This window comes from Limulus polyphemus, unplaced genomic scaffold (genome assembly GCF_000517525.1).
Source record: "Limulus polyphemus unplaced genomic scaffold, Limulus_polyphemus-2.1.2 Scaffold1, whole genome shotgun sequence".
Classification (NCBI taxonomy): domain Eukaryota; kingdom Metazoa; phylum Arthropoda; class Merostomata; order Xiphosura; family Limulidae; genus Limulus; species Limulus polyphemus.
In genome coordinates this window covers 588,153-614,836 of record NW_013665611.1, presented here as the reverse complement: position 1 = coordinate 614,836, position 26,684 = coordinate 588,153, and the positions used below count along the sequence as shown (strand labels likewise).

The 26,684-nt window shown below is 31.3% G+C and overlaps 1 protein-coding gene across 3 annotated transcripts in view; it reads right to left on the bottom strand.

The window, feature by feature from the left end:
• Positions 1 to 395: 395 nt before the first annotated feature.
• The window catches only part of LOC106464783 (serine/threonine-protein phosphatase 2A catalytic subunit beta isoform), a 29,348-nt gene continuing 3,059 nt past the window's right edge, over positions 396 to 26,684 (bottom strand). Inside the window, exons 1-8 of one of the 3 annotated variants that reach the window (XM_022387515.1) lie at positions 25,155 to 25,177; positions 22,558 to 22,684; positions 19,301 to 19,510; positions 17,618 to 17,791; positions 17,278 to 17,367; positions 11,251 to 11,412; positions 8,873 to 8,991; positions 396 to 6,512 (exon numbers count right to left, since the gene is read on the bottom strand). In XM_022387515.1, the coding sequence (XP_022243223.1) occupies positions 6,440 to 6,512; positions 8,873 to 8,991; positions 11,251 to 11,412; positions 17,278 to 17,367; positions 17,618 to 17,791; positions 19,301 to 19,510; positions 22,558 to 22,684; positions 25,155 to 25,162 (963 nt within the window). In that variant the 5' untranslated portion in view covers positions 25,163 to 25,177 and the 3' untranslated portion in view covers positions 396 to 6,439. Of the gene's footprint in view, positions 6,513 to 8,872; positions 8,992 to 11,250; positions 11,413 to 17,277; positions 17,368 to 17,617; positions 17,792 to 19,300; positions 19,511 to 22,557; positions 22,685 to 25,137; positions 25,178 to 26,684 lie in introns of those variants that run through there. The other 2 variants (XM_022387621.1, XM_013924974.2) reach the window with 2 other exon arrangements.

The following is a 26,684-nucleotide window of genomic DNA, read 5'->3' as shown; positions in this document are numbered from 1 at the left end:
AGTGTTACATATATATTTTACTGCAAGTCAAAATTTCAGAACAAATTAGATCTGTCACAGCAAACAAGTAGCAGCTAAGCCACACCAGTGCCCAAACATGTTCAGTTTTTGGATATATATATATATATACACACACAGAGTGATACATTGATGAGAAAAATAAATGATGTTTGTGTAAAGGTTAGAATTATAAGTTGAGAAAAGGAATAATAGTTTTACCAAGACTTCAGAATAATATCCTAATAACACTAAGTGTTGACAACACTTAACATGAATGAATATACTAATGGTTGCATCAATCTATTATACAACCAGATGTTTTGACTATGTTCTTTAAATTAATCTCTATTAATTTCAATTATGAACACATCATTAGGAAAAGATATTATGTACTTAAGCATTTTAATGGTTGATAATGAGTTTGATCTTACCATACCATTCGTCATGCTTTAGTATGACATACCAGTTAACACACACACACAAAATATGGCCTTCAATATAATTGTTTTCTATACTTATTTGCATAGAATGTTTAATTATAGTCAATTTACTCTTAAATAAAGACTTGATTTAGTGGTTCCTCTAATAAATAACACAGTCAAGATAAGCAGCAGTTCTCAACTTCTTTGTAAACACAAAGCTAGTAATATATTGACCACTTCACTTTCTTTTTTAATTCCTTTTAATCAAACAGCTGGTCTTATCTTGAATACTTCATTATTTTCCAAAGATGTGCCTACGCCATTATCCAGTTACAAAACTGTGGTTAATATTAGCAAATTTTTCAAGCTGTAACAACACTACAAACCTCATGATTTAAAAATGTATACTACATTTTAAGTTATTACAAGAACTTTATAATTCACTAAATATTAACTTATATTCATCATTATAAGTAATTATCAACTGGTATTCACCACGAACTAGGTCCAAAAATCATGTCGGACTAACCCATTTCACATGAAATTGATTCATAGGCATTATTACATCCTAGAACTTATTTTCCCAAGGAAAAATAACTAATAGGAACAAGATTATAATGAACACAACTTTAAATTGGTCCATACAGAATTTTATGTTTTAGCAATTTCTGATTTAAGGAGGTTGATTGATAAGGAAAGAATCCTTCAGTTCTAGCTAGTTTTTCAACTAGTATCTGGAACCTTAAAGAAATTCACTTTTTACTATCTGTTTGAGACATAAACATCAAATGCTAGTTAAAAGGATTAACTTATAACTAGAAAAATCCTTTTCCTACCAGCTAAGTAATTAAAAACTTCACTTTATATGCAGTTTCTCTAATTAACAGAATTATGAAAAATGTATGAAGTCAAAATCCTAGATTCAAATGTTTTTTTGCTGAACATATAGTCCAGGAGGAATGAGCTGGGTTATTAAACTTTGTTCAACAACCTTTAATTAAATGGCCTGATTTGATTTTATGTGAGAGAAGACCCCCCCCCCCCCCTAAAGATTTGAAGCAAGTTGTAAACACAAATTGTGGTAGCATTTTTTTTTTTCTGTGAGCTTGAAATCATACAGCTTTCAGAAAAGCCTAAAAATGACAGTTTTTCATTATCTCACTTAAGAGTAGTTTCATTCAGTAACATCCAATCAGAAGCTGTGTAACATCATTCCCTGTTTTTGCACAAAAAGATCCACAAAGCTTACAAACTTCATACACTTTATTAAACCTTGTAAGAAAGTACATATATATATATATTAAATTATTGCAATAAGTTGACTGTCAGCAAATATCTAATATATTTCAGTAAATTTGAACAAAATTATTCTGCTTGGAAGTGTCAACAATTCTGTACACGTTCTACCTTGAAGTATAACTTTTATTTAATATAAGATGTTTAGGAAACACTACTGTATTCTTATTTATAGTAATCAAAAGTAGGAATGCACCCTTTTGGAGAGTAACTGAATGTACAATACAAAGTCAGTCATAGCTTCACATAATAAACTTGATGAAATTGATAAATACATGTCACACAGGTTCAACTGAAATATGGTCTAACATATGTTCAGCATGTTACTAATGATGTATTTTTATTATAGCCATTTTTACTTACATGTTTATAGACCACATTACTTCTAGATAAATGAAACAGCTTTTAGCCATAATGATACAAAGTTGCAATAACATGTACTACAGTATAAAATTTAACACGTCTTGACCACAAGATGTTTCAGTTCCAAAGCTAATGTCAGCATTTAGCCTGAGCACACAATAAGTGGAATTCAAAGTGTCACAACACTTATCAATTTAATATAAAGGATCACTTTGTTTACTATCAACTCATAGTATTAGTACTTAGGTTATTTTGAAGTAGTATTTCTATTCAACAGTCTGATTAGTTTTATGGTCAAGGTAGTGCTTATATCTGTATCAGATTGCTTTTACTTAAGAATAATACACATTGCTATAAGTTGACAATAAGCAACAAATCTGTTGACTGTACATATGAAAATGATAAACTGAAATTGGTTCAAGCCCATTTATATTTAAAAAAATTCTTTGACTCTCATTACACAAGTTACATAAGTATTGATGAAAATTAAATTAAATCACAATTTGCTTATATTTATAAAATACCCATATGTTTTTAAATGAAGTTGAAAGATGAAAATAGGTTTTGCATATATTTTCAATCACAGCTTCTGACTGGTTAATAATACGGGCTTCAAATTAATATTATAAGAAAATGTGGTGCAAAACCTTTGAAATTTATAAAATGTTTAGTTACAGTTTTATGGTTAACAGAAAAATGGGTGAGATTATGATTTTGCAGCAACATAGTATACCACATCCCGAATCTGTCACAGAAAAAAACTTGTACCACATTTTGACTTTACAATGACATGGAAAATCATGTTGGACGTTTTCCTTAGTGTGTCGATTGAATCTTGAAAGATGGGCTCTTCTGAGAATTTCCTCCTAGACTAATAAGGAAGTACGTTATACTTTTTAAGATTTAGTTACTGTTACACCTGCTGGTGAATCTTACTGGTTTCTTTGGTCTTTCAGAGTCTGTGTACGACCTACTCACTGAGAAGCTTACAGAGAATAAATAACTAAGAAATTACAATATTCACAGTATAGGCATGTGAGTGACTAATACCATACTCTTAGGAAAGCGGCAGTGCTTGCAAAGTCAAGTCATACTACCAGTACCACAAGTAAAATGTTGGCTGCAGATTATGTAAAATGCCATTCCAATTTCTCTTATTTTGAATATATATTTTTATAGAGATATCCATATTTCACCTTTATCTCAAGCCAGCCCTAACTCCACATTGTTTTTCTATAGGAGCTTTCCCAACAGAATTATTGTTTCCATCGTGTGCAACAATTGCTATTGGTGACTACACTGATGCAACCACGTTTGAAGGCAACAACACAATGGCCAAGCATTACTCCTTGCTCAAAATGAAGAAATTAAAATGAGACTACATATTTGATGTCAAAATATAATACAGGCAAAATGTATTTACAAAGTAAGAGCAATTCCCCACTCATCTCCCCTCTGTCTCATAATACTGCAATATTTTCTAATATATACATATGACAATACAGCAACAAATCTGTTCACTGTGCATATGTATGAAAATGATAAAACTGTGGAGCAAAGTAAAATCAGTTTAAGCCCTTTTGTATTAAAAAAACTGTTTTGACTCTCGTTACACAAGTTAGTTATGTATTGATGAATATTATTGTAAATAACAATTTGTAATACATACATTGATCTCAGAAACCACTACATTTGCCTTGAGTTTTGTGAATATACATGAAACTGTAGAACTCTCACTGACTGACAATATCCCTGTTTATGTTTCTAGACATCTCGGATACTACACTGTTTCAAAAATATCACCCAGTTAAAATAAGTGTATCAGGGAATAAAATAAAATGAACACCAAATTTAGAGTTTAGCTGTTTTATGATGTGTATTTAAGAAAGCATTTTAACTGGTGTGCTGTTTTAAGGCTTTTAATAATGTGAGCATTTTTGTAACAAAAAACTGTTTCATAATTTTTATCTCTGATTTTTTTACTCGCACCATTCAACTATGCAACTTAAAATACAAACAAATTTCTTCTTTCTTCAAACAGTTCCTGGTTCTTTGTATATTTTCAGTTTTTCATATTCACTAAACCAACCAGAAGTATTTTTATGCAAAAAAACTAGTTTGTTTGTATGATTGCATTTTTTAATAAACCCCAAGATTTAACATTACATTCAAACTTTCCTGCACGTGAAAAGCAGTGGTATATAAAACTCCCACACTGGTTATATAATCGTAATAGAAACAGCTGGTAAAAGATTTCATTTGCTTCATTAAAAAAAACTGTTGGGTATGTTCAAATCATAGTTCATGATAACATTACTGAACAACATGTTTAGGCTATACATACTTTCATCAAAGTAATAAATAACTCAGACTATTATCTGATAACTTATCCTGACAACTTAACTTAGTATTTTTAACTAACCTACGATGGGCTAAGTCTGTTTCAAGTTGGTAACAAGTCATGACAATCCTACATTATTTGGACAAAACTATTTTATTTCAGTCATAAAAAACAAAAAAAAAGCTGGCAGTATCTGTGTATAGGTAATAAATGGTTTCGTACAACCTTAGAGAACAACATTATCAGCCATCTTCTACTTCCTTTAAAAAAAAAAATCTTATAGTTGTTACCTGATAACAGATTTTAACAAACCTGGTGAAACAATGTAAGAAATGTTCCATTTTCTTAAAAAAAACTTGATATATGTTTCATCAAAAAAGAACAATGATGTTGTTGGTGATCTCTTACTTCAGAGAAACAAGTATCTCTAACTTACTGTTGATTTTGTATCTTAGAGATATAAATGCTGATGTACAAATATTGCTTTTAAAAAGCAGATTTACTGAAAAATAATCAGAAGCACTTGATTCCCATATATACACCAGTCATTGCTCTGAGAAATCATATTTATAAAAACGAAAATTGTAGTTTTAAAAGTGACAAAAAGACAAACCACATACAAACAAAATGTTTGTCTAGAGAATCATCTTCATTTGTTCTGGGATATTTCTACATGCATTAATAATATATATGAACATACTTTGTCAGTGATTTATAGTTCTTGTTATATCCATGCTTCTAAAAATAAAAAAAAAATAAGTAATAAAAGTTTAGTGTTTATCATTTGAACATTATTTTACAGTTTCTGACATTAATAGTCTAATAAAAATATTTCTAAATTTCAGTTTATACACTAAAATACTTTATTTTTCAAAATTAAAATTAATAATTGCACTGTATCATTTCTATCCAGTTTAATTTAGGATATAAATTTTATTTTAAAAACTTCATACTACTTTCGGTAAAAACTATCCTGGCTAATGTAAACAATGATTTTAGGTATGGTAACAGAAACACTTATAATATGAACAAAGATACTTTTAGCAATCAATACAAGTGCAAATTGGTAATACACCTTAGTATGGAACATATTTTCTCACACGGAAAATAACTTTTTCAACCATCTACCTCTATCAGAAAAAAAAAATGTTGGTTGTATCACGAGTTTTAAATATTTCACTGTAACATTTTATTACAATTATTATAGTAATACAACACACAGCAGAAGATAATGGAAGCTGCAATAAAATGATGTTACATTTTTGAAAGCTGACACAGTAGTGAAATCAACTATATCAGTTAAAATAGCTTTTAAAAACAGACTACAGTACAAACATATTAGAATACTTTTTGTAACATCAAAGATATTTAAAGCATCAATGGATTGTACAAAAATGTCACACTAAGAATAATAAGCAGTATGCAAACAGAATCAGGAAGGTTTCTCATTGCAAGGCAATTCTTATTAAAATTTAAGGTTAAGGCAGAACACTAACATTATTTGTAAAGATATTAACAACTCAAAGAATATTTAATTTGAAGGAACAAAAGGCTAGTAAACACAAAATGAAAAAAATTCCAAAAATGAGATTTGATCAAATGTTTCATTTTGTGAGCTCCTAACTAATACTTTTAATGAAAAATTTACCAGTTGGTTCAGTAAAGCATTTATTACTAGGTGATGAAACAAACAGTGGTGATTATTATCTATTTCACACACGTACATATGGATCCTTTCCTCACATTTAGATGATCCAATGTCCCACAACACTAAATTTGTAATCACAAAAGAAGCCCATTTACATGTACATATAATCTCTGTGATACCAGTATACATTTCAAAAGGAGAGGAAACAAATACACATAGCAGAGAAATGGTTCATGTAAATTGCAAATATCTATACCAAACTATGATCACAGAGCAGGGATGAGAAAGACTTTTCTATTCTAACACATGTAAATTATTCATTATTTTTATTACCACTGAAATAACACACCATATTAATAGAGATACTGCTTATAGGAAGTAATCTGGAGTACGACGTGTGACATGTGGTTCTCCACGTCGTGGGGCAGGATCAAACTGTAGGCTGAAATAAAGTACTTATATCACTTTGTGAACAACAAATTATAACATGAATTCTTACTTCAATGCTACTTTGTTAAAAAGATGTTTTTTTTTCTACCCAAACTTTGATTTTAACCTTTTTTTTTATACAAGTTTAAAACATAAAATTTAAGCAAGTACCTTGCTCAGTACATTCACTTCTGGACATGATGACATTTTTACACTGCTCTCAACAGCACATAGATAAAATTAATACATTATTATTGTTGTTTTTTTGTTAAATGTAAAATGTTCTGATGCATAATACTAACTTGTACAATAAACAAATATTTCAGTCAGTTCTCTTGTACTGGGTATTTCTCAGCTGTCTAGCACTTCAATTTTCATTTGAATAAACAACAATCGCAGTTCACTGGAGAGTTCATATTAATACTTAATAAAAAAAAATAACCCTACATAACTAGAATGGAGTTTACTAAAAGTAGGGTTGCCACACGTTACATATCTTATGGAATCTTTCCCTATTCAATAGCAAAATGCAGTATTCTCTTTCAGGTAAGAACAAAATACAATGTGTCCCATATTTTGCCTAGATTGAATTACTATTTCTTTTAAACTTCAGCTTCAAATTATCACACTTCAACCAAAGTGTTCCTTACTTTAGTTTTTTTTTTTGTGGCAACTTTAACTAAAAGGGAGTTTATGCTTCTGTGTACAATATACAAGATCTCTTGAAGTTTGCGATAATTTTAAGTCTTTTTTTTTCAGGCAATTTAACAAACTTTATGATTCTAATACTGTATGTAAAAATATACAATTTTAATTTATTGTTAAATTATACTAGAATTAAAGTTTTCAATGATATTTTTTAAAGAAAATTCTCAAAAATTTAATTTTTAAAAACAAATTTTCCTTTTTTGGATGATTTCTACCTTTACTTTAAAATCCTATCCTTGACAGTAATCAATGTTTCTAAGATTTATATAAAAGGCTACTGGACCAAACTTCCATATATTTTACAACATGTTTCTATGTTTTAATATCTTAGACTCATTCACTCGAAACATGATAAAACATATGTAAATAAAGGTTAAGATCTATACAAAAGATTAATCACTCAACGTTCTTAAGGAATCATTAGTTTTTATGAGGAACATAAAAGGCATAAAACATACTTAAAAATATGTCCCAAAAATAATTTAATCCATAAACCAGACCTATAACATAAAAAAAAAATTTTCTTTGTCAAAAAATCTTATTCAAAACACTTACAAACCATTCTAAAATGATTACTGCTTCCTTACTTTCCTATTTTGTAGAATGCCTATAAAATAATAGCTACATAGCTATGGATATATGTTTGATATACCCAGTATTTTATATACACACACAAACACACATAAAAAAAAAAACTTGCAGGAGTGTTAAAAGTATTGCTTTAAAGCTGGACATAGTAAATGTGTCACACTCATTCTGAGATGCATTTAATTTGGGCTAATCTTTATCAGTTTATCACTACTTACTGCTAGTACACTAGTTAATTTTTTGAGTATTTTTTAAGACATGAGTGTTAATCATTACATATACTTGCCTATGAAGTATGAACTTACACTGCATGGTATAGTACTTATGCAACAATATATGCTTATGATGTAAATGTTATCTTACCGAGTATTTTTATGGGCTTTGCATGTAACAAATTCACTATGAGTCTGCATCAAGTCTAATAACAAAGAAGTTAGCATTTACACTGAAGATAACCAAACATGACAGATTCAGTGCAATCGAAATATGTAAAAAATAGTATTACAGTAGAAACAAACATATCATCCCACAATATGTCAGCAACATCACAGAACAAACCGAAATCACACCACACTCTGAATATGGATGTGAAAAACTTACTGGTAATTGGTTCTGTAAGCTGCAGGATAATTAAATAAGCAAAAGCTATATTAAATCAGATCTAAACATCAAGACCTTAAGTACCAGCTCTTCTTAATGAAAACTAACCAGTAAAGTCAAAGAACAGTCTGTTGTAAACTAAAAGTACCAGCACAAGTCATACATCATAAAATAATAAGCAGCAGTTTAGCAGTACTAATTCTGAATTAAACAACTGACTTGCACTGAAACAAAACAAAAACACAGAGAGGTTTCAGTACTGAAGTATGAAAAATTCACTGACTTATACTGAAGCAAAACATAAAAACACAGAGAAGTTTCAGTACTGAAATATGAAAATTTCACTTTGGATGAAAAGACAAGAAACTTTAGTGACAATATAGAAGCAAGTGTAAACTAGCAAAATCTATATTTTATAATTTTCTTCTTTAAATAATGCTTTAATCAAAATATCTGTATCACGTGAGTTGTACTTACAATGAATATTTCAGGGCATCATCAAGTTCCATAAGTGCTGCTTGGTTACCACATCGGTAACAATAATTGGGAGCACTGAATATCGTAACTACATTTCTATCATGACACCAGTTATACCCCTAAAATTTGAAAAAGAAAGTACTGATAAATTAGTTAGTATTGTTAGTGAGGCTATTACAGATTTTTCGAACAGATATGTATTACAATAGGATTTTATGTTTAGTTTGTCTGTCAAAAGTTAGTGAAGAAATGGTTTCTTTAAAATGAGAAGCAATTATCTATTGTTTAATATTAAGCAACTAAAAACATCTGAATTTATACATATGCTGCACTAAAAATCCAATGTTAAGATATAAAACACCTAACCCTCACTCATTCTGTGGTCAAATCTTGAACAGTTGTGCACACAGTTGGTTTAATTTTGAAATATATATATATATACTTGGACACTTGATGCATTAGATAGAAAAATTAACATTCTCCACTTAATATTAAAGTTTGTTTAGCAGCACTGTTTTTTAGATGCACTGTATTGCTCAAAAAAGCCCTAATTCAAAGCTTTTAAAAGATATAGGCATTATGTTTGTTATAATTGAGGTTTCAGAACTATTACAGAAAGTAAAAATTAGCTGAATTTTAATGTATTTGACAATACAGGTGTTTGGTCATTTGTTTTATCTCAAAGCCACATAACAGATTATCTGAGATCTGTTGACAGCAAGAAACTGAACCCTGGATTTTGGTGTTGGAAGTCTGTACATTTACTGAGGAACTTGACAACATGAAAAAAACAATAATACTAATGTACAATTAGCTCATTTTTATATTAAAAATGTTGAACTGTAAGAAAAATAGAAATTTCACACAAATCTACAATCAAATGAAAGACAATTTTCCAGATGCAAGAAACCTAATTTTGGATTAGCAGTGAGAATGTGGATTTTTTCTAATAATTTATGAAAAATCAATTATGATGAACTATACAAAAATCTAAGTCTAAAGGTTTTACTGATTAGTTTATTTTGTTAATAGTAAAAGAGGTCAAGACACACAGAGAACTTGTGAGAGGATGAAATGAGAATGCTTCAAGGCTTTCTGAAGAAAATGGGAGATAAGTTTGAATAAAGATCTTTCATTTTGTCTACTACTACTAGCTCATAAAAAAACTTCCTGGGCAGTCATTTAAAATGATAAAAAACTAGTTTAATTTTTAATGGATGAATTACGATTAATGTGGTTACAAAATGTTAATATGTATGAATTTTCACTAGATGCATTAGGCCTAAAATGCTTTTCACCAAATCATGTTATACATGGGAAATGCAATGTGTTTGAAAGAATATTCATGTTCACATCTTTTCTTAATAAAAATAATGACAAAACATAAGCCTTTTTTTAAGCCTATATGAAACCTGTAGAAATTCAGAAGGTTTTGATTCCTTTGGATAAAGTTCAGAGATATGTAATGGAAATATTTCTGTTGCAAAGAAAAAATTATGCAACTAAAAAAAAACACCGAAACTTGACCAGCAGATTTAAACAATCATAATGGTGGTTCTACTTTACATTAACAAATATAATTTACCACAACTGAACTTTTACTTCAATAATAAACAAACTATGTTTATACTAGTCATTAAAATAAAAATGCCATTTTCAAAGATTTTATATCCTATGGATTTACGTTATCTTTTGAGAGAGACTATTGTAAAATCCCTTGATCTGAATTCACTTTTTCTTTGTCAAAGTAATGTATTATGAATCCTAGTTTCAAATTACCTTTTCAAATAAAGCTAATGTAGAATCCCTGAATCTGTATAACTTTCTCCCCCCAAAGATACTGCAATATGAACAGTATTGAAAAAATTTAAAATGTAGCAACAGTATAAATGTCCTGTATGAAAATAGAAGTAAAATTTGCTGTAACATTAAAATAAAGTTAATTTCAGCAAGTTTTTCCAGATGCATCATTACAATAAAAAAAAAGAAGTCTTAAATCTTTTTCTAGTAGAATCACTATTTCTGTCAAAGTCCACACCCCATTTTTTACAATCTTCATTACAATTAATTGATTAATTAAAGATAAAATATTAATTTTTAACTTTATATAAACAAATAAAAAATCTCAGAAGACACAGAAATTGTCCTGTAGTGCATTTCACTTAAAAATTGTCTGGTTAAAGTTTTGCTTATTGAGATGTTGCTACAGATCTACTTTTGAAAATCCAAAGCTAACAGTTTTTTTCTTTTGGAATACAACATTCATAAACCATGGTTAAAAAAATCTTAACAGTCATCTGACCACAACTGTGATTTTTAAAAATATTTTAAAAAATTAATTTAATTCCTTATTTTCTTGTCTTAAAACATATCCTTACTTCCATAACCAGTTGGTGTGCTCTAGCAACAAGAGTTAAACCATTGGTATGATTGAAAGTCTCTGATATATCTTGTCCAAAAGTGTATCCAGCACCACGTGGAGAGATGCCCCAGCCCCCACGGTCATCAGGATCAGACCATAACAAGTCACACATAGGTCCCTAATGGATATTTAAGAAAAAAAAAAACAATTTGTATAAAAGTTATATTCAATAGTAGTACATGCTTGAACATAAATATTGTCTCCACCAAATCAAACTATATATACAGAGATAGAGTTTAGGCCTTTAAAAACACTTTGTTGAGAGCTCCAGGTATAGTAAAATTGTAAATAGGGCCATGGAAATATTTACTAAATGTGAGGTTATTAACTTATACTCTTTCAAAATGATCTCAAAAATTGCAAACCTTTTATGTCAGAATTAATTTAAGATTTTAATGTACTTTAAAACTCCATATCCATTATTGCAATGGCCTGGACTTCAGAAACACCCCAAAATAAGAATGTTACCAAACATGCACTAAGAGCTCTCGCTCTCACAACATCATTGACATCCTAAGTCACCACTCTACCACGTAGTGATCAATGATGTATCAATACCGAAGGTAATCATTATCATAAAAAAAACTATTTGTTTTGTTCAAAAATGATTTATAATCTTTGTGCATAATACAAAAATAAATATCACATAATTTTAATTATTTAATTTTTAGCTACATTAAATTTTGTAACTTGAAAAAGTAGCTGTTGTGAACTTTCATTTAAGGAACTATTTGAGCCAAAACAATGGTGTTTATTTGTTATAATGTTTATCACACAACATGTTGCCTTTACAAAGTGTTCTAGTTCAATGGTAAAAGATTCAGTAAAACTTAAAAAACAAAAGTTATTATTATTCGTACACTGAAAATGTATTTCTGACAGGTACTTACTTCTGCTCACATACATAACTATTATTGTTCAGTATTGCCCTCTATTTGCAAACATTTTTTTGCATGACACAAGCCTTTTACTTCCACGAATCCCTTGATTCACATGGTTTAACCGATTCTTGCATGAAAATTATCATGCGAAAAACCTCCACCAATAGTAATGCCACACACCCACGTGACTCAGGTAACTCTCTCTATGCTATTCTACCCATCTATTCAAGTTTAGGCAGAAATATAAGCACTGGTTGAGTGAGAAGGGAGGGTGGGAACTGTGAGCAGAAGTAAGTAACCGTTGGAAATACATTTTCAGTGTAGGAAAATTATAGCTTCCGACAAGGTACCTTACTTCTGCTCACAGACATTGCTAGAATTCCACATTGAAGAGGTGGAGGGAGAGAAAGCATCCTTTGAAAGTGTCTAAAGGACGCTCTAACAAGGGAATCCTCTACTAAAAGGATTATACGTGGGAGACCGCACCACTTCTTTGAGATGTGGAAAATTTGTGACAGATCCAGGCAGAAAATTGTGAGGAACACATACCAATGGGAGAAAAAATGGTTGGACAGTGATCCTAACCACAATATATTATAATTTCAATCTCCCCGATGAACAGAATGTGGGTAAAATAAGGGATGTGCCCCAAGATGTTGAGGTACTACAGCACAACGGATCATACACGGCAAGTCAGCTGTGTTCAAAACTTGACAGCTGGGAACCGACAACCATGTAGGGGCTACGACGAGAATCAGACTATTTGTAAGTCAACTACAATCCAACCACTGGAAACAGACATTCGTGAGGGAGTAGGAAAGAGGATCATACCATCTACAAGTTAAGTTCAGCCAACCAGAAGGAGAAATCCCACCACCAATCTGTGAACAAGGCACATGTGAGAAGAGTGAAATAACATACAGATATATCCCACTCAAATGAAACAGACTGAAACCACCTCAAACACAGTAATATCCTCGGCATAAAGACATTGAGGGGGTAGCGCAAAAAGAAGAAGCAGAGCAATCAACAAGCGCACCCACCGTGACCCATAATACTGGGGTAGTTCACTTGAAGGGATTTGAGTGAGGAACCAGGGACACCCTGACCATGTGTGAGGAATTATGTTGATTGGTTCAACTCTAAATCCAAAATTCAACCCCTGGGAACTGATATGCATGTGGGGGTAGGATGAGAGATCCCAATCAGCACATCATGAGTGTGGCCAATATGTTCATCGATTCAGCTCTAAATCCAAAACTCAACTGACAGGAACCAACTTCCATGTGAGATCCCAATCACGACAGCACATCCAAAGCTACAACATCCCTCGGACAAACCCATACAGAGATAGAGCATCCATTTGGAAGACTCTTGTCATCTACACCAGCAGAACACCACCACCCTACTCTCAACTGAATGGAGTCTTTATTATTTATATTATATATCTCTCATTCAGGAGGATACCTCCATGCTCCACCACCCCAGGGGCTTGGAAATGGAAAGGACTCTCAAACTCCACTGGAAGAAATGGGAGGAGAGGTGGGGGAGGAGGTGGAGAGTCTGGAGGAATGTTCATACCGCCTGAGGCAGTGCAATGGGTTACCACAAAACCCTATTTTGAAAAGCAGACCAAACCTGGTTTATTCAATCTAAGGAATGGCAGGGATGGGCAGCAATAGGTGAGACTGTAACTGAGTAAATTTTCTTTATTTCTTTCTTTCTTTTGTTATATATATTATTTTTCAGGGGCTTGTCCCATGTTTTGTACTGTGGCATGTCGTGCCTGTCCAGGTATACTTCAGTCACTTAGAATGTACTAAAACCAGCACTGTAAGACCATGTGGACTTCACTTTCATAATTTCCATGGCCACAAAATGCACACTGTTCATTATAATCACATGAACTAGAGTTGGGGTGTTCCACGAGATTGCTTGTAGGTTATTCCTTATGATATCTTTGCTTCATGAGTATGCCCATTCCAGACCATACTAACTCATGAAGGGAAGAGTGAAAGTTGGCAACAGGTGGGAAACAGTACCTCAACGAGGTAGTAATAGCTACCCAAAACAGATAATGGAGTTGAGAAGCAGGTAAAATGTAAGGAGCCTGAACAGAGTGAAGACACCAGGAATTGATTACAGGAAGAAGGAGACAAGGAATAAAAGGTCAATCAAATCACAAGCCAAACTCAATTGGTAAGAGAGGAAGGGGAAAAAAAATCATGAACAGAGTGGTGGTGAAAGGAAAGAAACTGCAGGAAATGGAGTCAAAGGAAGGAAGCTTTAAAAACAATGAAGCAGCCCAGAGCAAGTACGGGACAGAGAAGGGCATTTGGACCCAACCGAGAATAAATTTGGAAGATGCCAAGAAACGAAAATGACGAAAAGAATATTTCACATGAGCCCCCAAAGTGTAGGTTAGCAAAATCAATTCAGAATAAAAAGAACATATTGAGCCAAAACAGCCAAGAAAACAATATCTGTGCTGGCGAGGAAGGATCAGTTATAAAAAAACTGACCCGGAGTGACATGGATGATCAAAATCACGTTGGGAAGAAGAGTGATGGAATGAGAAAAACTAAAGTTATAAACTATATCTAATCCTGTCTGAACACATCGACAGCCAGGATAAGTAAATAATGAAATGGAGACCAAAAACAAAAGAAGTAACTTGAAATTGAGAAAGGAGTCAAACACTTCCTATAGAGGAGTACCCCACAGGAGGCAGAGCCATAGAAAATTTGAGGATCAGTAGGCTACTCCTTGGGAGAAAGTGTGTCAGGACTGGAGAGGCAATCTCCAATGAGGACAAAATCTTCTGGAACACAACACACCGGGAGACGTATGTCAAGTGTGTGGGTTCAAAAAGGGAAATCCACTGTCTACTACAAAGGAAACAAGAACGAGTACTCTCTTAGCGAGTGATATAAGCCACCATCAAATATTCAGAATGAAACATGATTAGTCAACAAGAGGAAGAAAGCAAACTACAGCACATTTGACTGCTCGAAGTGCCAGGGTGTTAATATGGTAAGTCCTTTTGTCTGTAGACCATTGTCCTGAAGCCTCCTGCTGATCGACCCACACCCCTCAACTTTGGAGATGAGCATCAGGGAAGAAAAACAAATCCAGACAATGTGGGAAAATCTGTAAACCAGATGACGTGGGGGATATGTTCAACCACCAATGCATATAGTCAAAGAAGGAAGGACGAAAGATAAAAGAAGTATCCAAAGGAACCCTAGCAAGAGACCATGGGTCGTGCAGTGTCTTCTGAAAAGATTACAAATGTGTCAGACCCATAAGGAGAAGTGCTTCCACAAAAGCCACATCCCCTTATGTGTTATAATCTTGCTAGCTGTAAGAATGCATTCGAGGAGGAGAATGGATAGTCCAGATGGAGATGGGTGATTAAAAAGACACTCCACAAAATGCTGAGATTGTTAAGTAGGTAACAGAAGAAACTTATCCAACTGGAAAATCTAACCACCCGAGCTGCTTGTCTAAGAAGCAGATGAATATGTTATGACCACCCCCATTTGGAAGAAGCTAACCGAAGCCAGACATTCAAGTAGTGGTGTTAGTAACATCCCCCAAAATGCAAAAGTGGGGAAAAACACAGAACACATGACAAAAGACATATGAAACTGAAAGAAGTCCAAAGGACAAGGCATGAAACTGTTTCCGAATCATATGGTAAAAAAAACAAACAAACTAAGATTGCATCCCGAGAAATGAAAAATAAAAATGTGTACCATGAGCATTCTCTGTCCTACCGAAATTGCCCACCCAATTGTGATCAAAGACTACATATTGAAATGGGGAAGAACAAAGAAGTGATTGAGGTGGGACTGATTGATCCAGAACTCCAATCAGCATCGAGCATACACAATGAATGGAGAATTTCATAGGTAGGACAGGTAAAGGACTGGAAGGTGCTGGACATGGAACATGAATAAAGATGACAATGACTCAGAATGCAACAAAAGAGCAACCAAAAAAACAGAATATAGCATTGTAGATACCCCACGTAATGCTAAACACACAGGAGTAGCCCAAAAAATGGATCTGTGGAGAAAAAGATCTGACCATAAATCCCTATTAGCAGTGAATGGTAAACAAATGGTACAAGACAGTGTCGTATCCCAGAAGATTCCAAAAGAAATAAGTCATTTGTGAAGGAAATGAACTGAAGATGGCAAATACCCCAACATGGAGGGAAGGAGGAAGAGGTATCTCACGAAACTACCTTAGAAAAATGAGGAATGCCTAAGAAAGGAATTGTAAGGTAGACATTTCATATAGGAGAGTTGATGCTTCAAGTATGAAATGGTTTAATGGGAGGTTAGAGTGGAAGCCTTATCTTGGCAAACCCATACCCCCACTGGTCTCATTTCTAGGTGGAGATATTTCTTGATTATGTTGCATACTGTTGTCTGGGTAGTGTAGATAGCTTTTCCAAGTGACATTTGTGTTCGTGGATTCTCACATGTCACAAGACATCCACATTCTGCTTACCATGTCTGGGTACAACTGGTTGCAGGTTTCTCTCTGGGTGGTATTAGTGTTCCAGGTTGATTCATATTCCTTTGTTTTCAAATGCCAATAAGTACAAAAGAAATCCCAGTCTTAGAAATTCTAAATCCCCAGTACTAACACATCTTTATGATCTGAGTGTATAAATAATTTGCTTGAGAAAGAGCTGTTACATACCTTTCCCAAAAGTGACCAATGTTGAGTGGCATCACACTAATTACAAAACACCCTAAAATGTTAAAATTTAGTTCTGTTAGATGTCATTCCACCATAACTTTATATCAGCTGTGGTTATTGTGAGTTGTTAATCTGCATATTCAAAATTGTTTTTATATACACTTAATGCTGTAATACTATACAAACCAATTTTTGTAGTTGTTTTTTTTCGTAAACCTATGAAATTGGCTATTTATGCTTTACTGCCACAAAGATTGAACCCAGAATCTTTAAACCCTTAAGCTCCCACTGAGCCATCAATGGACCAAAGTTTATATCTTGGCAAATATTTGTTTACACTTTATAAGAACTAACTAAATCAAAGAACTATTTTATAATAATCTTACTTCATGTGGAACCTCCTGCAGACGATCAAGAGCACGGATATGATCCAAGGTATCAATTGATGGAGATAATCCTCCATGCAAACAAAATATCTAAAATTTAAAAGGGGAAATCAACATACATCATAACATTAAAAGAATCTATATTATGCTCAACTATGTAATTTTTATAGTTTCTCCTTATAAAAAAATTCAATCTTTACAGTAAGACCAAGTGTTTGATTGATGAAACTTAATAAAAATATACAAAACATTACATAGAAACATTTACTCGATTCCTATATTGAGAATGAAATTAAGGGTAGCATAATAATCTTGATAAGAATCACAAAAAAATACAAACCTGTCCATCAACAAGGGCAGTCAGAGGCAAGTAGTCGAAAAGATCTGTGAAATATTTCCAAACATTTGCATTCCCATATTTTCTTAAACATTCATCATAGAATCCATAAACTTGTGTAATCTGTCTACTCTCATGATTTCCTCGCAAAATTGTTATTCTTTCTGGATATCGTACCTTAAAATAAATAAAATCTAACTGTGACATTCAACTAAATTGTTTCATTTAGACAAAAATATGGTAAGACACTAAAAAAAGACCATGTTTTTTTAACTTCACTGTAATAGCCACAGATCTTGGCAGCCAATAAGGTTCAGCTATAAAATATCCTTAAGATACATAAATTACTGGAATTGTAGATTTAGAAAACATTAAGTTTTAATATTTTTTTTTTTAGAAGTAAAAAAGAAAGTTTAAATATGAAAGTAAATCTATCTTTCATTTAATTATGTAATGATTCCAAATCAGCTTTATGTTACTAGTGAGTAAAATTTCAAATGCTATAAATACATCTAGATTGTAGTACAGGGTGGGATGTAATGAACCCACCAATAATTGGGGAAAAAAACTACATGTAACATAATCATTTTTTCATGATTAAATTGTATTTATATAATCACTGTATCAGTATAACATTATAAATATTAAGTGTTCAAACTGATCATGTAAATATTCCCACAGGAAAAAAGTTAATTCAACATAATACTGTTAGGTTAACCAAACCAAAGTCTCACTACTGTGTGTTTGCGTGGAAAGGGAGGGCATCTGCTACTTTTGTTCCTTCCTATTTCTAGCTATTCCTTCAAATAAATACAAAAAACAGTTACATTAGCAGATAATGGTTGCACAGGTGTACAAGTTACCAGCTCTGAACAATTGAGCTGAGCAACATTGTTTATGAGTTTGCAGGATGTTTTTAGAATAAACAGTCAAATTCAAATATGTTAATGACCAATTATGTCATCAACAACAAAGCACTATTATGCTAGTAAAACACTCAATCCTGTCCTTTTTGCTTTCTAATGGCTCAAGTGAATAATCTACTGACAGTTTTTCACTATTGCTACTGAAAATTTTGTTGATTCCTTGATGTAAAAATGATTTCTCTGTACAAAAATTATTTAAAATATTTATCTAACTTGGCTACTATTATAGAATAATTAAAAATTTAGCAACACATTTTCAAGTAATTTTCATATTTCATATATATAGAGCTTAGAAAAGATTGTTGTCTTTCAATGTACTTCATCAATTAAAAGCACTTTCAAGTTTAACCTTGGAAAGATCATACTAAAGCTCAAAAATTTTATTGATTTTGTATAAGTTTCTGAATTCATGATCTTCAGTACGGAAACACTAGTGATAATTCTCTTGAATTCTAATGTAAAATAAATTATAACAAACAGAGCATATGCAAAGAAATCTTGAGTTATCCATTATGTTTTAACTCTTGGAGAAGACAGAAGCCAAGACACTAGATATTAATAAATCTTTTCTTTTAGATTTTGAGTCATGACTTTTATAATAATTTCTAACCACTAATCTGCATGTAAACATAAAACTCTAATGTAATAACTAAATTATCTATTTCATAAAATGTTTTGAAGACTATTAATACATAAAGGATATAATATTTACCTTAATACCACATAAGGCAAAAAATTAAACAAGCCTTCAAGTGCTTACCTTTAAAGTTACTAGGAGAGATACAGTTTCTACAGAATAGTAACCTCTGTCAACATAGTCTCCCATAAAAAGGTAGTTTGTGTCTGGAGACTTTCCACCAATACGAAACAATTCCATAAGATCATGGAACTGTCCATGAACATCTCCACAAACAGTAACAGGACATTTCACTTCTTGCACATTGGATTCTTTTGCTAATATTTCTTTTGACTGGAAGACAGACATTTTTTCATAACACAAATATATAGAAAATTGTCTGATACTTGTGTTTTAAGATTCACACACACACACTAACCAAAAACATTTTTGACTGCAAGGTTATCTAACCAATATTATTTCATATTACATTTTCTATTAGAACAATAATGCATGACTAATTTAAGGATCTGAAGCACAACTAGTTTCAGTTATATTCATCAATAACAAAAGTCTATTGTTTTATGTTGCATCCCTGTATTGTGATATAATCTAACACCAGTAACCAAAACTCATCAAAATGCAAAGCCAGTCAAACAGTGTTAAAAGTGTAAACAAATAGTTACTATTAATTCAAGGTAAAAATTTATCTTTAGGTTTTCATAGTGTGTATCACTTAAGGAGTAAAAATTTCAGTTTAACTCTTTCTGCACCATCCTCGTAACCATTTTGTGCTTGTTGTAGTTTTCATGCTATAACTTTTAAATTAGTAAGTGTATGTGTAACAAAATTTGGCAGATTATCAGTAAAAAATATATGCAAAATTTAATTTTTTTTTATTAAGTCTCAAGAATTTTTAAGCAATGTTAATATGAAATCTCGAACAGACTAAAGACACAACCAACCTCCTTGAAATCATGGTTGGAAAGAACGAGATGGCATCCCAATACATGAAAATGTCTGAGAAAGCCACTAGGGGGACATTCTGAGCTTCCAATTAGTTATTCATGTCATATGTAGAAGTGTATATAAGGGAGTGTTTCCAAAAATGGAAAGAGGTGAGCAGAGCCATTGTGTTTGATTCAGTACATGAGTGATATTTCAGCAAATAGAAAAGGTAAGACATTCTTATTTTATATTCTAGCTTGTCAATATTGGTAATTTGAATTCCTAATTCATAAGAAACTATAAACTGTAAGTTGTATTCTGTGTTCTTTGGGGCATTATTTAATTAAAATTAAATTATTTATTGCAGTAGTACCATTAGTATAAAAAGTAAGGTTAAGTGTCATCGACAGTCAACAGCAAAAAGATGGCCAAGGTAAGTACTATATTTCTTGTTTTCCCATGTATATTTTTCTATTTATTATTATAAAAGTAACTAAAATGTAAAATTACAAACTTTTTAGGTTAGATTAGGTAAAATAAATAATAATGATAATAATAATAAAATTTTTCACAAGGTATGCTCGTGACCATCTTGCTGGTAGCCCGTGTGTTCTGTAATTCAATAGGGTAACATGAGCTGCATGTTTCACAAGTAGTTTCAAATTTTATGATGGGAATATTAGTTTAGACACAGTTCAAAGGACAATAAAACAATAAAATTTAAGTATAAACATATGTATACTGTTACGATATTTAATCTATTTAGGATAAGCGAATCAAGTTTTATGTTACAATTTGAAGCCATTCTAGAAAGAAAAAAGGGTTAATTTAGATTTATTTCAAAAATTTTTTGGATGGTTATGAGGTTGGTCAAATTGACCAACCTTGTATCGAGTTAGGATAGAGAAAATAACAAATGAAATATAAAGTTCTCTGGAAAAAAATGGACATTTAATATATAATATCCAAGTTCTAAACCTCAATTGGACTATTTATAAATATGCATCCAACATTTAGTTCAAGAAGACAAAGTTAGTGAGAGATATGGTCAAACAGATCTAGACTGGGTGTTTTTTAAGTTTAGCTGTATAGAGCATGTAGTGGCACTTTTATTTTTATGTGAAATTACTGCAGATTGTATTATAACAACAGAGTACAGAAGAATAATTTATCTTGTAAATTATGTTCTAAAGTAACTGAACCAGCATGTGTGAACTTTGGACAAAAAGAGACAATTACTTAAATCTCTGGATACAACTGTGGTAACCAACAGTGTAACATAAGTGAAATTATCATCAAATGTACTGCATAAACAGAGCAGAGGAGAATAATTTATCTTGTCAGTTGTGTTCTAATGTAACTGAACCAGGTTGTGTGGACTTTGATGAAAATAGACAATTATTTAAAGCTCTAGATACAACTATGGTGATCAACTGTGTAACAAACATTTGTAAAAATGTTTGACTTATTTTAATATATTATTTTAAAACAAGTGGACTGTGTGCTATTTATTGTTGAAATATGTTCCAACAAGTAAGGAATCTAGCCCATCCACACATACCTAAAATCTGAGAAAGAAAAAAAAGACTATTAAAGTTTACTGAAAGCTTGCCAAATTTCGTGAAGATACAATAAGTATCTTTAGAGTTATAGTATGTATACCATCACGTAACCATGGTGGTTATGAGATACTGCAAAATACATTCGCCCGTTATGAAAGAGTTAAGGCCAGTGAAAGTATAAAATGATTTTCTAGAAACAGTATTTTGATGATCAATAAGTACTCTAAAAATTAAATTATGATGCTCTGAGAAATTTTAAAGTAAAATATCTGTATGCCATTAACAGGTTGTTATAACAAATCATTTTAGTCAAACTACATTAAAGTAGGCTTGTAAGTATTGTACAGGGCAATCAATATCTTTGATGTCTTTATAACATTCCAAATCTAATCAATGACTATGTTAGAAGCAATATAATAAACATGTATCCTTGTTCTCAGTACCCCTGAACTAAGTTTTATATATATATATATATATATCAATAAAATTGTCTTACACCTAATACATATCAGTTACTCATTAAGATAAATGTACAATACCAGCCCAGTGTAAAATGTCCAACAAATATATAATGAGTGAATGCCTAATACACTGATCAAATAACTTAAAAGATACTGCTGAAAACGAATATACTATGATATCATATAAAGGTAACAATACTTGTAAATTTATTCAAATATGTAAAAAAATAAAACTGTTGTTAATTTTGTTTTATTCAGCCTACCAGATAGATAATCATGTCTTAAATTCTACAATATGTTAACAAGTTTACTCTTAAAATTTTAAAGGGGAAAATACTTCCAGACCTTCCTACCTTCAGAATTTCATGCTAACCCTTTTCCTCTATGATATATATTCTACCTTTTAAAATGAGTAACAAAATTCCAATACCTTTTCACATAGTGTTTTGACTTGATTTTCTGACAGCTGCTTACACTCATTCAACTGCTCAATCCAGGTATCCAGTTCTTTTAAAGCTGACTTATCCTCCATTGAAGAACGATATTTGACCCCAAATCTGCAGCCATCAAAATAAGTTTTAGAAATGTGTACCAGCTATAATCCTGATGTTTTGTTTCTAAATCTAAATAAAACATATTAACAACCCTTGTATTGTCTAGAAGTCGAAGATTTGTGCATTGTAGTATTTGATTATTTTTCTGAGCTGTGACTAATTGATTAAACTGAACAAACTTGAATTAATCAAAATCAATAATTAAAAATCATAGTGCCAATAATTCGATTACTGGATAGTTGCAATAATCAAAAACACTAATTCTGATTAGTTGATTATTTTTGTGAGAAGTTAAATATAATTTTGATTAATCTTTTATTTTACATGACACTATTCGATGTAATCACTGCTCAATTATGTCAGTTAATTTAATTTCCCAGCTCTAACCATAATTCAGGTCAATTCTAATATTTCCCAAAGGATGCCCAAGGTCAGGATTATTGGTTATATTTTTATCTTGTAAAAAAAAAACATTTGAAATTCAAACCCTAGCCATCCTATAGGTAGAAAAAAAAATGACACCAGCATCCTTTAGCAGACTAAATTTCATTTAGACATTTTGTTTATCCTTCACATGTTTAAAAATAATTGCTTATAGTTTTAACATTATCAGTTAGCTGATTCTCATACACCATACTTTTCTTTTTAAATGAAATCCCTACCTTTTCTAGAGTCTTAAACTTATGATGCCTTATTTTTCTCCTCTGTTTTTACTCTTTAATAAGCCAATAAGGTTTGATCTTCCTGTTTTTAAGAATCATGCTTATATTGATTTAAAAACAATTTATTTAAAATAAATTTCCCATATTAATCCCACATCACTTTTTAACTCATTATCCTAATCTATTAATGATAAATCTTGTCTCATGGCTTTCTAAAAATTGGGAACTAAAATTTAATTTATTTTTTATCTCAACATGTAACAAAACACCAAACCTAATTATGCGATGATTAACCTTTCCCAAATGTTCCTCCCCACTTCAACTCTAGCAACCACATCCCCATTAGTGTTCCTGGGGCTAAATCATTTATAAACAAACACATTCCTTATTACACTTTAGTCAGTGGTATTTCTATGGCAAAATGGTCAGTTGTTACTCAATAGCATGACTGAATAAACTGACCTTGGTACATTCAAGTCACTCAAACCAAGACAGTGCTCTCTTGTTAACAGATTTTTAAATGTATATATAACCATATTAATTATTAATCAAAGAGAATGGTATAAATCTCTTAGTATTTTTCTGAAAGTGCTTTCACATGTTTAAATAAAACAACAAATAATAATAAGTGAGATAATACCAAATGTACAGTGCCTTTATCTCTCAAACAATACCACTATTGTGGGTACAGTTCACAGTCTGAAAATGTTTGAAATAGGATGAAATATTAAAAAAATAAAATTTTTACATGTGAGGTAAAAACACACTGTCTGAATTTTCATCATAATTATTGTATTTTATTCAAACAAGACAAATGAAGTATTTACCTTTTAATACAAATTATTATTAAGGCCTGTCTTAAAATATTGTGTGTACTATTTTGGTCTCCACATCCAAGAGAGCAAATATTCACTTACTGGAAATGGTTCAGAGGAGGGATACTAGAATGATTATGGAGATGGAAAGGGATAAGTTAAGATTTGGAACATATTTCTTCTTGAAGAAAAATGAGTAAGAAACAATCTTATTGAAGTTTACAAAACTATTTGGAAGACTGATGGAACAAATGTTTCAGAGTTCTTTATGTGACTTCTTAAAGCAAAAAAATAAGAGGACACAAACTGAACATTTGAAATAGCAGGTTATAACCCAGTTAACCCTTTCAGCACAGATGGGTCAAAGTGCATATCATGACCACTTTACAAAGTTACATTCAAAGTTTTATAAAGCTACTTTATTATCAATAAACTTGACATAAAAATGTATTTCACAGTTCAGTTTTTAACACAAGTTTTGATTTCTTTATCACAAGGAAATATTGGAATAAATACTCATCTTCACTTTCTGCATCACAGTGACATTTCTTCAGTCAAAACTGCTCATTTCTACATTTTCTGCTACCCCCTATATGGTCTAGTAGCTTGCTGTAGAATTTCCCACCTATACTATACATATTCCCAAGCTAAACTGTCCATTTGTAGCAAGAAACCTTTTTACTTTATGGCTACATAAGTAATAGAGCAAAGAAAACATGCCACACCTCCCTTAGAGCATATCTAAATCTTCAAAAAATAATTTGAGACTACATTAACATTACAATGAATTAGGGCTAAGCTTTGATGTTGACTTGGTTTGTGCAAGTGCAAAATCTTAAAGATAAGAATTACAAATAGTAGGTAATAATAGTTCTTGTATATATATATATATATATATATATATATTTACTGTTATACAAGCAACTAAAATGTAAAAATTAGAGAGTGGTGATAAGTAATCTTAAACAAAATAAAATACTTCTGATCAATGAGTACATAAACATGCTGGTAACTGAATGTCACACATAGCTGTCCAGCATAACAAATAGCTATCTGCATAGTCTGATGAGGTCAGTGTTCAACTGTATATAAAAATAAATGAAAAATCTGTTAGCTTAGGTTGTAAAAATAAATAATGTGCAATTGTCTGCTACAATATGCAGGCATCCTAGAATAAAAAAGAGGATAATTTAGATTTTTGTATCTTTTGTGGTGGGTACAAAGTTGATCAAAATGACTAAATCTGTAGTGTGAGGGTAGAGAAAGTAACCAAAATATAAAGTTTTACAAGAAAAAAACTTATATACACTTAGGAGGTTCTAGAGATTATGAAAATGAAATTTGAAAACTATAAGATGAAAGAATTATTTTTAATCCTAACATGAAAATCACCTTACACTCAGACTATGACTACATAAATTCCCAGACAAATCTTAAATAAAAATGCTCAATGAAACAACCTGAATTTGTGTACAAAATATTTATTGAAATATTCATTAAAAGCTTTCCAAATTTCATGAGATGCACTTACTACATTAAAAGTTACAGTATGTATACTTTCATGGTTACGTGTTTGTTACAAGGTGAGTCATTTAAACCAACCCCATATAGATAAGAGTTAAAACAATTTTACATTTGTATCATAATGATTAGCTTATGGAATGACTTGCCTCCAGCAGCAGTGAATGCCAGCACCTTACAAAAGTTTAAGAGGGGATTTAATTTCCTGAGAAAGAAAGGTGAACGGGTTCAATTTTTACTTTTTCTTAGGGCTGTGCATGGTCATCCTTGGAGGATCAAAATAGTTTTTTTGTCCATATGTTATGTTAGCTTACTCTGTTGACAGTCACTGATTATCTAAGAAATTGTTTGAAATTTACCAAATGATTCATATCAGTTGATGCCAGGACAAGAGGATCTGACAGTAGGATAACAAGTTTTTACCATTATACTTTGCCTATCATGTGGTAAAAATTTTAACTCTTTCAGCATGGGCTCAGCCACTAGGACCAACCTCATAACAATTTTGTACTTGTTATAGTTTTCATGCTACTATTTATAAATTAGTATGAGGATGTTAACAAAATTTGGTACATTATTAGCAAATATTACAATGCTTTCATACACAAAAAATCAATTTTTTTTATTAACTCTTAAGGTCTGTAAAGCAATTTTTTCTCATGTCTTTTTTTTTCTTTTCGTATGTTGCCTTTAAACATGCAAAGTAATTTTAAGATTAAAAATACTTTTATGCATCAGAAAATATTCAAATTACACTTGTGAAATCTTTTTAATGTTCAGATAGTTATCAAACATTTCTTAAAAAAAACTTGATATTTTATATGTTATTTTCAGTAATGAATTTCTGTACAGGTTCAGTAGATTTGACTGATCTCACAACCACCATAAAAATTGGGATATAAATATAAATTATGCCTCTTTCGTTCTACAATGAACACAAATTATAACACAAAAACATAAATGTTTAGACTAAATAGCTTAAATCTCATAACATTATACATTTAT